The 17717-nt window shown below is 32.9% G+C and overlaps 1 protein-coding gene across 1 annotated transcript in view; it reads left to right on the top strand.

Annotated features, from left to right (window-relative positions):
• The window catches only part of LOC143069607 (BCL11 transcription factor A-like), a 52263-nt gene extending 35448 nt beyond the window's left edge, over positions 1-16815 (top strand). Inside the window, exon 3 of the mRNA XM_076244322.1 lies at positions 10923-16815. Within this exon, the coding sequence (XP_076100437.1) occupies positions 10923-13273 (2351 nt within the window). The 3' untranslated portion in view covers positions 13274-16815. The remainder of the gene's footprint in view (positions 1-10922) is intronic.
• The last annotated feature ends 902 nt before the right edge of the window (positions 16816-17717 follow it).

The raw sequence follows: 17717 nt of genomic DNA, 5'->3' as shown, positions 1-17717 counted from the left end.
GGTAGAATATTAATTGTGAATAGATTACCGAGAGACCAATTATTTACTGTTGGAGATCAGTAAAAAAAAATGAACAAAAACTTAATAATTTAAAATATCAGATTACGTTTTTAAAGTTTACAGTTATTTAGAACAAAAATTCAATGGGGTTCGTCGCTTTGGTCTTTATTGGTCACTTGAATTTCAACATTTTTGTTATTCCCGGTATAGTCAATTTTTTGGTTTGTTTTAAATGATTGCACATTGAAGACTTGATACAAGCAAATGTTATCTACAAATTAGAAAGTATCCGTAATATTGGTGGTAGTAGCACCAATAATGTATCTTAAGTGAACAGGAAATAAACCGTTTCAATGATATCCTACATTGACAGATGCTTGAGAATTTGGTAGGTGCATTGACTTACTAATGTCACAGTGACCACAGGCAAACTTTATTTTTAGCGATAATACAACTTCCTCGTGTATTAAAAATTATATTTCTACGTGTTGATAACAGATGTAATTCAACATATTTAATCAGATCTGTCAATTTGTAGAGGCAGCTTGTTATATAGAGAGGTCTTTTGTTTAAGTTTACGATATTTCTTCCGAATAGATGGGATTACTATCAATTCATTGGTTAGTTTCAAATATCCCCGATTTACTGAATTATTCAAGGGGAAGTAATCTATAAACGGTGTGAACCCGATGAAGGTAATACTTCATTTGTCACACTGGTGTCAGCATTGTAGCCGTATTGCCATTTATTTGGTATTATAAGTGGACTGTTTTCAAAACTTTGGATTTTTTAATTACTACAAGGCACCTCCGGAATAGATTGCCTTAGTTGTATTTGGTAATCTTTGAGGAACATTTGGTCCTCAGTGCTCTTTTTGTTTTGTTTTTTTTTTTAACTTTTGTTTTATTCGAGCGATACTGACGAGTCTATTATAGACGAAACGCGCGTCTGGCGTAGATTCAAGTTTTTAGTGTTGGTGGCTATGATATAAAGTATATTATATATAGATACTTGTCTTTTGCATTCTACCCAATCTCCTTAGTTTTCAGTCTAAATAAAAAGATTTCAAAAGGTTTCGATTAGCAAAATTATAACAATAATTGTTACTTATTGTGTAATCTTGTTGTGGTTTTCAATTCTTGAAAACACAGAGTTAGAAAACAAGTTATCCATATGCACCTGTAAACGACAAACATCTAATGTGTCTAACCAAAATGTTTGCTTCTTATTATTTTAAGAATTAGAAATAACTAAGATGCTGATTCTCTTAAGTTGTTGTTGTTAGTGGTGAAGACGATTTGGTTTTATCCTTTGAACTGAAATTTAAAAACTACAAAAAAATATATGATGCATTAAGAATAACATTTCTAAGACATTTGTTTTATAAGAAAGCTTTAAGTGTGCAATTAATGTTTTGTGCAAATGGTTTGTTACATACTTTTGGATTACAGAGGAGAATCTTTAATGTGATTTGTCGTCCAGATCTAACTGTCACTGAATATTTCTTGATGTTAAGTAAATTTAATTTCCAAGAGATCTTCATGACATGCAAATTGAATTTTATTCTAATCAAACAGATTGTCACTTCTACATTTTGGTTTGTTTAAAAATCGGTTATGGTTGCACAAATGCATAGATTGTTTTAGGTATTGATGATCGGCATCTTTTTAAAAAATAAAAATAAATTGCAAAGTTGAAGAAATTTGAGTTGCAAAGCAAGAATTGGAAATGCAAATTCAGTAAATTGTACATTGAATTGAATATATTCCTGTCATGATTGAAGCAGATTAAGATTCTGTTTGACTTAGTTTGGTCGAAATATAGGAGGATAGTTTTGCAAGTTCATTAATCACAGCGCTTCCTGGAACATCCAACTCGTAAAGGATTGTTTCAAGTAACTGTTATATTGAAATATTGTTTTTCTTGGAATACTTTCGAAACATCGGGCTTAGCTCTGAAGCTATTATCATTAACAATGCATACTTAAAAAATGAATTGGTATGACCTTTGAATCTTTGTTTTCGATGTGATACTGGGATACTTCTCATAGATATTTCTCTTTAAAGTCATTTCTTTTTATTAAAAAAAATATTAATTACTATATGGAAGTTTCAATGGTGTCAAATCAGATGTGAACTTATAAGGAGCTGCCAACCCTTTATTGCAATGGCCTTGCTAATTTGTCTTCGGCTTAATAGTTTAAATATATATTTGATATCTTCGGCCTTTATTTTTTGATGTTTTATAAATCTATCATTTTTTCATAGAACGAGTGACCAAATGTTTTTAGATTTGTAATTTCCTTTACGAATGGATCCGTCGTGTTAATAATCCCTGTAAGGCTTCTTATTTCTTTGACTTTTATATATGATGACTGTCCTTGAAATTCCAGCATTGTTCCATCAAATTCAAAATTTTAATTTACCTTCGTGTGGCAACGCATATTAGTCTGTTGATATTAATGAAAGGCATACGTACACTTGGTCTTGATGAAATTCTGATGGATGAATATATTCATCCATTGTTGAAAGAAGTTTCAGTCAGGAGTTTTATATCAAAGTGAAAGGCTGTTTGTTAAATCTTGAACAATATATACGAAAATGCTTAAAATCAATTATCAAACGTATGGGGATTGATACTTTATAAATGTTATACTACACGACGTTCTTGCAAATGGTTTGATGTTGCGGAAAATATTTAGTCATTTGAAAGAATTTGTCATTTTTGAAGTTTCTTTTACTGTGACAGTAGCTTGACATGTCTTGTTCTATGAAAATCCTTTATATAAGTTCGTGCAAATTGAAAATTTCTTCGACATTGGACTCTTTTTCAATTCAATCATTTTGTTGTATGAAAGATTCTAGTTTCATAACTTTCTGACCATAGAAACTGTTGTTTCATGTTTATTTTAACCACAACTTATTTAAATTAGTATTGAAATATTCAGACGCCAAGAAAAAGATTGATGAATTTGATAATTTAAAGATCGGACAATTAAACTGTCATATTCATCATTAAAGCGTGAACAAATTGTACAATTTTAAAGATGAATTATTTACTGTTACGAATTGCATAAATTTCCTAAAAACATGATGAATCGTAATCAATTCTGACACGAACATTTTAAAAAGTTGTGTCATGATTATGTCCATTTTAAATGCCCTTGATATGGGCATGCTCTTATCTTCTTTAAATCATATATTTTCCATAAAAAAATCTTGGATTTACCAAGAGAACGAGGTTTATTGGTTAGTTTTCTGGAATTTTGATTTCTATTTTTTCATGTCGTATCTTGGAGCATATGTCCTTTCAATTCTTTGATGACCTATTACACTCAATTTTGAATCAAATGCCATGAAATATTGCTATCATTAGACGTAATAACTGCAGCGTGTATGGGTATAACTTAATTTGAGATAGTAATAAACGCGCTCCATACCAGTGTTTCTATTAGATAGAGTGAGGGATATTTAATGTCCATATTCTAATGATCCCTTGTGGATTTTTCATATCTAGTATTTCAAAGATTTTTTAGAGCCAGATAATGCAATATCGTGAGCAAAATTGTTGAAATTAATCTCGAACTTCTTCGGCAATTCCTGAGGAGTTTTGCTTCAATATGCATTAAAAATATCGTCATGTGATATCGAATGACAATGTTTATAATCACCTGAAGATTCTAGTGTCAATATGTATGACCTACAACTTCGTCCAAATGTAATAACAAAATGAAATTTGACCTACAACAGCTTCGAGCACAGCAGTTGTTATGAGATGACAAAATTAATAACGGTTTAGGATTAAAGTGACATAAGATGGTCTTCTCTGTTCGTATGTTTGATGCCGATCATTTATCGTAGTGTCGTTGTGTCTTCTTTGATGAAAGTTACTTTGATATCTGAGAAATTTTTAGCTTTGAAAAGAAAATGATTCTGCTCTCTCACATGGTTAACTGTCAATACTTTCTTGAATATACTCTCGATTTCAACTTTTAATTCCTTTAGTCGTTGAAACTCCCTCGTTTTACAGTTTTGTCGCAAATATTTTATTTCTGATTGTATGTTGAAAATATTTTTGTAGAAAACACATGACAACATGGTCATGTGTATGGTAAATGCAGTAAAAGATAGGCACAATTAAAATCAGGAGGGCTTGTCAATTAGAATATCGGTATTTAGTTACCATTACGCCGAATTATGCTTCTCGTTTTATATATACAATCTACGTGGAAAACTACGTGAAACCCTTTACTAGTTTTTGCCAGTAATTATGTAAAAATGTTATGTCTTAGATTTAGAATAGAATTGATATTTTTTGAGTTATCACTTCTGTATTTTTACGCAATGTTAACTTAAAAACATTCACGTTCTGATGAGAGGTTTATCTTCGTGAAAAATGTATTTTATCTGATTGACAAAAATAGGAATCGCCCCAGACAGAATGTGCGGTATTGTTAGTGCACCTGTTACCGAATACTTCACACAAGTTGTGCAACAAATAGCCATTTCTTGCCCTGGATGTAATCTACCAATTAGTAACAGCAGAATCTGGAGGGGTCTGGTAATGCTATCAGTTTAGTTGTTTTAATGCCACTTCCACTATACAATTAAAACATACAATTGTGTGTAACGGTTGCTCGTTACAAGAACGCATATTATTTAAGCAACTTTCCTTGCATCTAAGGGAAGACCATTTTCTGTAATTTTAATTTGCTGATTTAATTTGAATTTTCGAAATGACCTTCCTGTTATTTTTGATTAATGGAGAAGTTTTAAGTTTAACAAGCGCACAGAATGCTGTAATTAGATATTCTGCTTTTGGCTATTTGTGTATTGCAGTATTATATAACGTAGTTTACCCATTGATCACGTCCAGGCACTAATGAAGAAAGATGTGGTAATAATTATCCAGCATGGACTTGGCACTACGCATGCGTAATTGCTACCGTATTGATTTAGAAACTCGGGAGCTCTGACCCTGAGAAGCCGTTGGTGTGACACTGTTTAAAGCATGCACATTGCGTAATCCTGTCATCTACAACACCAAGAAAGCAAACCACTAATTGTATATACCGAATTATCTCCTTATTTTATAGCTACTTGTAACATCACAATGGTTTCATTTTATGATGTAAAATGATAAAAGTTTTCAATGCCATAAAGGAAGAAGAAACCATTTGGCGAGGAGAAAACTTCACTCTAGGTGCTTAAATTAAACGAAGCTGTTGATCTCTTGATAAATTCGAACAAAAATCCTCGCATAAATAAAAATTTTATTGAGTGCAACATTCATTGGGAACAAGCAGAAAAATATCAACACATTTTGCCATAAATAACGGAACGTAGAAGTTGTAGAGACAAGATTTACGGTCACTTTAAAAGTAGTGATTTATACTTCTATCAATTTACTTTTTTTAAATAGTTTGGACAAATACAGATTTGGTGATGAATTTTAACACTTGTCTATTTTGGTTAATTGTTATAGATGCGTGTAATAAAAGCTTTCTTCCCGGGGTGTGTACTCGCACATTATTTGGCATGTTGAATTAGCAAGCTTATAAGTCAATATTGTGTAATCATTGTCCCTTATATCCGCATGTCAACTTAATGTGTATTTTTCTACCAAAGTTTTAATAGGCTTTAATGGAGTTGTGAAAAATGAGGTTGATGTAAATTGCGTTTACATCCAGTTGATCTGCCGTGGAAGGCGTTTTATGCCGCGGGGTCATTGAAGGTCAAAATGGAAGCATTGAGTTAGATCATAAAATTGTAAATTGCATCATGTGATAATACATTGCTTTTATCGATCGCTCGGACACAGCTGTTCTAAGCGTCGCTACCTTTGATACGTCTTTAAGCATGTCCTATGGTGAAGAAAACATCTTATTAAATGAAAATAACATATGTATGGTTTTTAATATGTGTAGTATTGAGCAAGTTTCTTCACATTATTTAACCGTTTGCGGACATCCATGTTTACATGTATGCAATATTATCCTTTATATTGATTTTGATGATATGACTTACATATTTAAAACTTCAGTTACCAATTGTTGACCTAGTGAATTTAAAACTAGCCAAGGTTGTCTGTCGCTATAGAGATCCATGTATATTGTCTGAACAGTAGCCAATGGCTAAACACTATTAACATAACACGAGAGGAATTCTGTACTGAGTGTCAAGTGTTGAATTACCTGTATATATATTGTTTGTCCATTTATGCACACCTGTATTCCTTCCGTGTACATTACGTCATTATATGCTTTAACTGCATGTAGGCGTCCAAGGTACAGGTATCATGGACAAACGTCTTCAGGTTATTCATTGAAATTTAAAAAAAAAAACATAAAAAAAACAAAGAAACATGCCTTGTTTGACTTGCTTTAATCGCCCATTCGTCAAAAGGTCTAATATTGAAATGTTAACCAGTTTTGTAATGTCATAAATTTCATTTGGTTAATGAATAATATATTTGATCTTTAATGTTTGTCCTTGCAGGCGATACATTCCAGTTAAGTGTGTTATGTTTCACATTTGTTATTACATATATCATTTCATCTCTTGTCATTTGAGACAAGTCATTCCAGGACACAGAAACCTAGGTGGCTACTTCCTGTTTGATTTTCCCGAGTCCTGGGCATTAGTTAATCAACAAACAAGATGCCAGACAAAAGTTGTGTTGACCCGTGTCATTGAAGATTAGTTGACCACTTAACCCATTTCGTGACATTTAATTGTTCTGATAAAGGGAATGGACTAACCGACATAGATGTCCATCAGTTAGGTCATTCTTATTTTTAGGAAATGATGAAGTATTTTCCGCCTCTTTCAATGTACTGCATTGTTTAAAACCGTATAAAATAAGGACGTCGATACAGCTTAAGTCTAGTTTGTCAAGTCAATCCGGTCTTGAATCGTGGGGATGTCGTTTCTCTTTATGTTTATCCATTTACTTACATTGTTATATGTTTTGTTGAATTGGCATATCTGCTTTTCATTGTTTAACATCAAGAATCTTTTTTTTTTACATCTTTTAAAAAAAATGAATGTTCTGCTGCATAAGCAGTAATAAAGTCCTCAAAAGTATGTGATAATCAATATGCTTTCAACTTTTGATGACAACTACTGGTTTACAAATGATAGTTATATCCAGCATACGTTTTAAAGGATTTGTTTTTGAAATCATTTCCACTGCATCTCTTGTTCAACTTTGTCACAGTGTCAGATCTGGAATTTCGGCAACATATTAATATAACTATCTGTCTTTCTTGGTGTTGATACGGTTTCTTTTGAATTCTTAGTTAGCTTTAGACCCTTCTGAATTTGTGTTATTCAAAATGATAACGATTGTGTGTTATTTCTTGTTTGTTTTTTATCATCATCTGAAATATATTCCCCCTCGTGCAGTATCATTTCTAATAGACCCTCGATGAAGGCATCACCTTGTTTATACATTACGTCTGATTAAGTCAAATAGTCATGATTACCCTGGGACTCAATTAACAAACATATGGGTTATCTATCTTCGTGGTCATTTAACCGAGTGACCTGGCAGTGTCGGTTATTGACCGTATGTTGGACGAAGTCCAGAAAAACAGGGGCATATGTTAGAGGGGGAAATGTAAATGACTTTTTGTATGAAATTAAATATACATTTATGTTCATAGATTGAATATATTATATGTTAGAGCAATTACAACGCACCAGCAATTTTAAATAACACTGTATTTATTTTTGCTTTGATACTACTTTCCAATTACTTTTATCTATTAATAAGTTAACTTTGTACAGCCCAATGGTCATATATATTTATCTAAGTTGGTCAGTCACGCCATAGACAGGTAGGTCGGTGACCGTACTCTCCTAGCAAACTATAAATAACTTAATATGACAAAGTATCTCATAATATAGTTTTATAAAGTTTTTATTGTGATGATGGTTTGAGTGGGAGACTTTCAGAAACCGTTTAATATATGATTATTAATATATAAATTGAGGATGGAAAATGCTTTTACTCAAGATGTTTTGCAATTCTTTGTTTGTGTGGTTTTTTTTCAAAACCTTTTCAAATTTTCCGTTCACAACGCTATTCAACTTCATATGGCCCTTTTAACTGTTTCGAATCCAGCGTCACTATTGAGTCTTTTGTAGACGAAACGCTCGTCTGTTTAACAAAAAATTAAGCCTAGTATCAGATGAATTTATTTGCCTTGTTGTTCTATCTTAAAAATTTAGACAGAACTACTTGTTATATAACATAACGATTTGTTAAACAGCATTTTGTGAAAAAAAATTATTTTGCCAGTTTTATCAATATCTTAGCGCCTCTCTATTTTTTTTCTTTCCGAGCGCTTTATCAGTTTTCAGTTAGTGCTATGCCTTGTTCTGTCTGCATTTTGATTTTAGAGGGAACAGTTTATAAAAAGAATATTTACAGTTGTTAATCTCTCGCTATAAATATGTATATCATCGAGGTAAATTTTCACTATATTGATCTATGTTAATTTTAAAGGTCATCAGTTGGCTAATATTGCTCTCAATATTTTTAATTTAAACCCAGAATTTTAATGGTATTTAGGGTCATAGTAGCTGGAGATGAAATAGATTCTGGAAAGGATATGTGATGGGGTATTGTGTAATAGTTTTCCCAGAGTCATGCTATATTAGGTCCAAGTGTAGCGGATTACTGTCACCACAATTAGTCTACCTGAAAATGATCTTCCCAGGATCTTCCTTCAATACATGTGTAGTTCCTTTGTCATTTAAGTCAACCTCTTTACTTCTCTGAAAACAACTTTTGTGTAATTGAAAACATAATTTTGACACCACGAAGAATGAGATACGATTCTGATTAGGGTTTTAATAATATTCATGGCTATTTTTTTGTCCAGTACCAGCTGCCAGTATGTAAAATAGGCCTGGTTAATAATGTAGTGTGTCCGACAGCTGGCGTTGTTTGTTACACAATAACATGCTCCTGGCATTATGCACCCCCTAACGACTGTTGTCACCCCTTGGATTATATCACTCATTCATTTGCAAATTTTTTTCTTCAATTGATATCAAAGCCATTTTCATAATAGGTCACCATTCAGAGTGAAAAGGGTCAATCTTTTGTTCCGTATTTGTTTGGAGATTGAAGACGTCTTGGACTTGAGTGCTTTGTTATTAAGTGTCAGTGGCGTAATACAATCCAACAAGCTGGCATTCACTGTCCGATAACGTATAATTATACATACATATTTTCCTTTTTAATTTCGACCATTGTTGGATTTGTTACAATCAATTAATATTATTTTCAAAAGCTTTTCCAATTGTAAACTTCGAAGTTGACGCTTTCTGACTTAAAATCTTTGTTCGTTTTTTAGTATGTTTTCCAGTACAACAAAGCCAATATTAATATCTGTTTGAATAAAAGACCCACTCCATTTGGTTTCTCCCTTCGGGTTATATCCATAAACACAGTGAAAATGTCCTGATTTAGTAAAAGATACATGCATTAGGAGCCATTAATATTATATATCATGCAGAAAAATGAATGTTCCATATGACTGGTGTTGATACGTGGACCTGTTACGTGATAATTGCAGCCAATCTTATTTTATGCAATTAACACATAAAGGTTTCAGTATAATATATTGATTTGACTGGTGTTGATGATGTATATGTTAAAATCTTATCAAACATTTAAAGGTTTTTATATGTAGATCAAACGACATGTCTGGTTTGTGGTCATGGATGGATTCAGCTGACTGCGGGGTAGTCTGCGGGAAATTCAACATCATACTTCTTGGTCTGGTCACTTTTCTCAATAAAGTCTCCTCAACATATGTGTTGTTTGACACACGTTTTTATTTCAGAGGCTTAATGTGTATATATCAGATAAATATTATACTTTCATACTGCTTGCCTTTCGATAACAAGGAATCTGTAACAACCTGACAAAGTGGTTGATCTACGGGACTTATGGCGAGAGTAACAATTTCCTCCAATATACTTAATTATATATACCGTTATGGTTTTATTGACATCCTTCTTTTTTACTATTTTTCATAACGCCCAAGACTAGTCTTTGTATATCTTTAAAATTTGAAGTCCTAAGTTTTAACAAGTCAATAGAGTTGTTTTCATTTTTTTGTCGTGTTCTTGGTTTGCTGTCTTATAAACATCTTTCCACATGTTTTGTTATTTTTTTTCTAGAGAGAGTATTATTTGAAGTTGTCAATTGTTACTCGTTTCACACTTTGTGAGACCGGATGAATTCATATTACGAATATATTCATTTTAGTTTTAAAAATAAAACTTTTCCCTCCAGATCCCCATGCATATTTAATAATGTCTGGTCAATTTGCTCTATTACATAAAAGGTATTAACCAAGCGTCGCGATAAACCTACCTGAATCGATCAAAAACTTTTACACAATATCAAGCTTGGTCTACTGTTTGCCCAGTCTGCTGATCAAATAAATAATATTGAATTTCTTTCTACCTTGTGCAAGTAAGGTCATTATAAACAATGTATCGTTTTCAGGACCACAATTTAAAAACGTATGACTCATTTGTACATTTGTAAAATATTCAATTGACATTTTGGTCAATGACAATAAAAAGATAGATATATGTTAGTTAATTTAAATCTATAAATTCCATTTGACATAAAAACACGATAAATTTACAATGAGTTAAACAAATAATGAAAATTAACATTTCCAAAAATAGGTTTATATTTTATGTCTGAAAATTAAAAGGAGACCAATGGCGTTGAATTGAATATTTATTCATTTGGTCTGGGATATGGCTTTTACCGTAACCAGTTAATTTATGGAATGTAGAATGTAGAATTGTCTTTTAATATATTAAACAGAAGCAAGCTATTATAATGACTTTTTATTTTTGTCTAATGAAACCTATTTTCCATTTCAGAGCCAACGAAGTTTGTATGTGAATCCTGCAAAGCCACTCACGAATCAGCATGGTCCCTCCTTCAACACGCTCAGAGAGAACATGGAATGAAAATATATTACACTCCACCATTGATTGAATCTTTGCCGGTTACCAAAACTATTGATGCTGTGATGAAAGATCTTCACGATTCTAAACGTTCTCCACAGTTGTCACATCCCCATAAAATTCACGACGATGTCCGTGATCAACATTTATCTATACATCGTGATCATCATAGAACACCTCCATCAGCGGGAAGCTCAGTCGGCAGTGGTGACGCAACCATTACATCACACCATTCTCCGAATCCATTCATGTTCCGCTTCCCATTTGATAGACCTCCTCTTTCTCCGAGTCTACAATACAGCCGTCCACCGGGTCCAGATTTTATGTCTAGCGAACCTCGTCACCTCGGATTGCTTAATTTTCCACATTTTGATGGTCCCTCGCCACCATTTCCTCATTTGTTTGACAGGACGCCTCGTCCTATGGGATTTGACAACAAAACTCTTGAATCGTTTTATTCACAAAGATTGCGAGAGTTAGCATCAAGAGACATCATTACTGGAACAACTTCGGCATCCCCGCCCATCCGGAAGCACACACCTCCTTTCTCGCAGGCCAGCACAACGACAACGACTTTATTTTCACCTCTCACACCACAGCAGTCATCTCCTCATCAAGTGGAACCTGAAAGAGCACAGCGTCCAGATAGTTTAACACCACCTAGCAAATTAAAGTCTTGTGAATTCTGCGGAAAATCTTTCCGATTCCAGAGCAATCTGATCGTACATCGAAGGTCACACACTGGTGAGAAACCGTTTAAATGTCCTCTCTGTCCCCATGCCTGCACTCAGCAGAGTAAGTTAAAAAGGCATATGAAAACGCACATGAATAAATCACCAATGATGTCACAGATTTCTAATTCTTCAGACGGAGGCAATCATGGTTCAGGTGATAGCACACCGGAAGGAAGTAAAAAGTTCATGGACGACGAGGATGAAGATGAGGAAGAAGAGGAAGAAATGGAGGAGGAGGAAGAAGAGATGGATGAATCAGAGATGATGGAAGAAGAAGTAAGTCGAAAGCTGTCCAATAACAATCTAGAAAAAAAGACTGATCTTTTTATCCCAAACTTTGTACCGACTCATTCACGAAATGGTGGTTTTGCAATTGACTCAAATCAGGACAAATCGTCATTGCTCAAAGAAGTGATGGAAAATACAGGTTTGACAGGGATTCCGACATACAAAGATGCTTTGAAACAAGCCATAGAAGAAAACTTTTCAAAAGAGAATCCAGAGTCTGGCAAAGAACAGAATGACAACGGCAGCAGAAATGGCAGCATATCCAGTAAAGAAGATATCAAATCAGAACCTGAAACTAACCAAGGCAACTGCATTGATAAGCAAGCAAATAGTGAAAATAGACAAGCCAAACATATAAAAAGCGAACCTCATGAGGCAGCACCTACTCCTATGTTCAACTTCGATATGTTTTCATCATTGCAACAATCCCTTTGGAGAATGCCGGTCGCTAATCCACCACCAGAGATTTATCCACATCTTATACCGGGATATCCTTTCGACCCTAATCACAACAATGGATTCAATCCTGTGTCTACGGTTGAAAGTGCTATGAAGAGTTACAACACTCAAAAGTCAGTAGACAATCTATCTTCGGCTAATAGTTCCCCTTTGCCTAGAAAGGAATCTAGAAGAAATGACACTTGCGAATATTGTGGGAAGATTTTTAGAAACTGCAGCAATCTCACCGTTCACAGACGCTCACATACGGGAGAGAAACCTTATAAGTGTGCACTTTGCAGCTATGCATGTGCACAGTCAAGTAAATTAACAAGGCATATGAGAACGCATGGTCGGATTGGAAAAGATGTATACCGTTGCAAATTCTGTAGCATGCCATTCTCAGTTGCCAGTACTCTAGAAAAGCATATGCGAAAATGTGTCGGTAATGGACAAATGAAAATGATACCAGACTCTGATTCTCAATCTCAGTCAGATACTGCTAGGATGATTCAAGATTCAGAATCTGATTCAAGTAATGCTCCTTCAAATGCTAACACACCAACGAGTATATACGAATCAAATAGCTTATCAAAGAACGCGTATGGTTCTCCGAACTCCTCCACTAGTATATTTGACTCCGTGAACTCCTCGAAGAGTTTATACGAGTCAGCCAGCGTTGCCACGAGCATGTTTGATGCAGCCAAAGTACCAACTAGCCCTTTTGACTCGGCTAAAATGGCTGCAGCTTTCAAAAAGGAATCTGGTTTATTCGATTCAATGAATGTTACCCCTACTATATGACTGCTATGGTTTGCTCAATATTTTGTTATTTATTTGACACCTTTATTGTAAACAGCACAAAATACTCATCTTCATGGTCTGCCCAACTATTCGCTGTTGTGTAAAGACTTGCTGGCACCATTAACCGGTGACGTCATCTTCATCATCATTTATCGTCATAGATCCACACGATTGTTGTAGTTTGGGGCAGACAAACTTTAGATATTGTAGATTTGTTAATTTGTATATAGATGTTGATTGTTAAGATGGGGTGTTTTTAGGAGGGATTTGTACCCCATGACGTGTATCTTTAGATGGTGCTTACCCCTTCTTGCATGGTATACGTGACATATTTTTTTTATATTTGAATAGATAGATGCACATTACTGGGGCTTTTAAAGCATATATTTTGAGATTATCAATAGCAACATTGCTTCAAAGAAGCAGCAACTAAAATGGCAGACATTGATTTTGGTGATTTTTAATTCTGTGAAAATAATTGTCAGTCTTTAGACTTTAAAGAGGAGTAGTAAAAATATATCATCGAAATTGGAGAGTAATATCACACTGTGTTGAATTATATATTTGTTTATTTGTTTTTTTGGAATGTGGCTTAAGTACAACATCAAACAGACGGAATTGATCAGGGCTTTCAATCAGGGAGAATATTACACCAACGGTTTCGATGTTTTAAATGTTTCATTAAAAGTTGAAATTATTCTAGAAGCATATTTGTGCCTATGTCTTAGGTCATCTTTTGTGACAATAAGTCTTTTTGTAAAATATGTGCCATATTATGTTTATATTCATCTACTGATGACTTAATGTTATTTAAAGAAAGCAGCAAGTTATTTATTTAAATGCAAAGGGAAAACATACTAGGAGTAATTTTGTTACATTGTGATTTTCATATTAAACTTTTATAGTATCAACTTTTAATGGAACAATTGGGAAATCCATATAAATGAAACCTGTTTTGATATGTGATGTAAAGAAATATTTAAATTTTATTGGAGGTATAGAAATATGCACACTGCAACAGAAGAGCTTAAGGCAGCAGAAAAATAATTGTAATAATAGTGCCTAAAATATATCCTGCCAAGCAGAATTTTACATGTTGTACGACCAACAAATTCAACTGGTTAAAATCTGGAGAAAACAATACAACAGTGCAATTTGTTTTTGTTTTTTTTATTATTATTTTTTTTGTCAAGAAGGGCGATACTACATTGAAGTGTTTGTATAAAGTTTTCATTGTTAGATTTAGATGTTAGAGAGTTTTATATATTATGTATTCCCTCATCACATTACTGTTTCCCAGGCAGTCTAACAACTAGGGACTTGACTCATTTTGGTGCAATAATGTGCTTAAAACTACCTATGGCGTTACAACATCACATTTGGGTAGTGGTTTATTTTATGTAAGTGAGCTTGATTTCGTTTATTGCATATAAATTTTGTTCAGAAATGTGTTTCAATAAGGTTAGATGTGCAAAATATCAGTTATCAAAACGATGATTTTTATAATATAACTCTTTATGCAAAATTACGAAAGGAAAGTGTAGAATGAGAATACTCCTAGAAAATGCCAGGAGTGTTTGGAACATCGTAAAAGCACACTCAATGCAGCAAGTCAAGTTCAAAACAAACTGAAATGAAATATTGATCTTAACATGTCACTTTTCTTAGCTGTCCAGGGTTTAATTACTTTCTTGAGAAAAAAATTATCCATACTAAAGTTTCTTTGGAATATTGAAAATTTAAACATGCATAGTAACCCCTAATTGCATATTTGCTTTATTTATACATTTGATTATTTGGTAGTTGTGTTAAAAGTGACAAATTGTCGATCATCAATATTCACACTTGTGTTAATTGTGTCTATTTTTAGATCAATATAATATAGAACTAAATCACAGCAAACTACATGGTAGATAATTCTATTTGTTATAAGCAGCAGTTTGTTGTATCAGGGGAATTATGTTCAAGTTTGTAACCATAACTTTTTCATTATTGTATGATATCCCATAATTCACCAGTTATGTTGTTAGTCTGTCCTTTTATGTGTTTGTTATTGTTAATGTCTTTCACCCTTAACATCAGGGCAGTTTCTGCCATAAGCGTGCCATATTTGCGTTACGAGGGTTCAGTTTATATATAGGTATAATTTTGGTGCATATTTTTTCTGAATTACTATTTTGCAAACAGTGCTGCATTTTTAAAATAGCCATATGACCAGGGTCTTAGCTTTTATTTATTTTCAATATTATGCCATATATTTGTACATATTTTGTCTTCCCATTATTTCTTATGTTCATTTTAAGTGCTGTATTTTGCATTTTTACATTTTCCACTGAAAATTTTTAATATTTTGTTTGACATATTAGTGCTTAACTATTTTCCAGTGGACACATTTGTTTTTTAATTAGGGCCATATTTTGTCACACACATTTAGTTTCCCGGTGATCAGTGCTTCTTGTGTTTTTAGATCTCTTTTAGGGTTGTTCAACAGCAAGACTCTGGTCAATTATCTGTGCCATAATCATGATTTTTAAATTCTGATAGTTATTTTTTGTGTCTCATTTTTTACTGTGATTGCTTATGTATTCTCATAATTGCGAACAAAATTCTAACCATTTATTTCATTGTATTACACATTCAGTAGAGAACATTGTTTTCTGTTCTTGTTCTGCTGAAGTCGTTTAGAAAAATATCAGATGCTACATAAATTTAGAATAAAAGGAAATGTAATTTGGTTTTATCATAGTTATAATATATTTGTATTCTCAAAAACGAATCAGAAGCATTAAACATTTTAAAATTTTGTTTTGATATGGTTTATTCCAAAATAAGGCCCCAAAACCGAGTTGTATTTAAATTCTATAGTTGTATTAAAAACAAAAGTGGGGTTTTTTTTAAAATGTACCTTACTCCATCGAATCTTTCATTCCTCATTAAACTTTGTTATAATACATATTTTCCACAATTTAAACATTGTTAGGCAAAATTCTATTTGAAATAATTAGTTGTCAATATAGTTTGAAGATCTATAAGAGAGAATAAATTATCTAAAGATTTCTATTTGAAACAAATATTGCTATTCTCGTCTTTTTTAAAGAATTTTAACAAAACATTTAGGAACTGGTTTAACTTTTGACATCGATACACTACTGTTGCCTCTCATTTTATTTGATCTCAATAAATAATATATAGTTAATTTTTATTATAAATATATTTTCAGCACCAAAAATATTTGATACTTATACTAAATTGTTAAACGATATGATAAATATAAATACAAAATACGCATATATTTTTCCTTTTTGGTACCGAAAACATAACTGTTAACAGGGATAACAACTAAAATAAGAGGTAATTATTGAATATATGAAGAGGCAATGAGCAGATACAAGAACAGATAGCATTGTTTATGTGCCTTTGTTTACAGATATTTTTGTACATGCAATGTACTAGGAGTAATTTAGAACTACAGCTTCATGTATTTATAATGTGATTGTCCGTATGACAGTACAAAGTACACTTAAATAAAACATTTCTTCTTCCTCTTTCTTATTTTATTTATTTCAAGTTACTTTTACACTTATCATCTGAATGTTATTTCCGTGTTAGCAATACATAATACAATAATTGTTATAAAGGATAAATAGTGACAGGAAGCGAACAGTGGTTGCACTTTATTTGTCTTATTGTTACTATACCGTCTTACAGTTAATTCATACTAAACTGGCTTTGTTTTACATACTTGTATAAATTTCCAGAAAATATATTGAGAAAATTTAATGCAACTTTCCTAGAAGACGTATAAAATAAACTCATCATAGATACCAGGACTAAATTTTGTATATATGCCAGACGCGCGTTTCGTCTACTAAAGACTCATCAGTGACGCTCGAATCCAAAAAAGTCAAAAAGGCCAAATAAAGTACGAAGTTGAAGAGCATTGAGGACCAAAATTCCTAAAAGTGTTTCCAAATTCAGCTAAGGTAATATTTTTCTCGGGTAGAAAAGCCTTAGTATTTCAAAAAATTCTAAATTTTGTAAACAGTAAATTTATAAATATAAACATATCAATGACAATTCATGTCAGCACAAAAAGTGCCGACTTCTTGGCTTGTGATACCCTCGGGAAAATAAATCTCCACCAGCAGTGACATCGACCCAGTGGTTGTAAATAAACTCATCATAGATACCAGGACTAAATTTTGTATATACGCCAGACGCGCGTTTCGTCTACTAAAGACACATCAGTGACGCTCGAATCCAAAAAGTCAAAAAGGCCAGATAAAGTACGAAGTTGAAAAGCATTGAGGACCAAAATTCATAAAAGTGTTGCCAAATTCAGCTAAGGTAATCTATACCTGAGGTAGAAAGCTTTCGTATTTCAAAAAATTCTAAATTTTGTAAAAAATATCTTGCCAAGTCGTTTCCTTTTATTCGAATATTG

The sequence above is a fragment of the Mytilus galloprovincialis genome, chromosome 3, assembly GCF_965363235.1.
Source record: "Mytilus galloprovincialis chromosome 3, xbMytGall1.hap1.1, whole genome shotgun sequence".
NCBI lineage: Eukaryota > Metazoa > Mollusca > Bivalvia > Mytilida > Mytilidae > Mytilus > Mytilus galloprovincialis.
The sequence above is the reverse complement of the archived record's forward strand: the minus strand, read 5'-3'. Positions and strand labels throughout refer to the sequence as shown.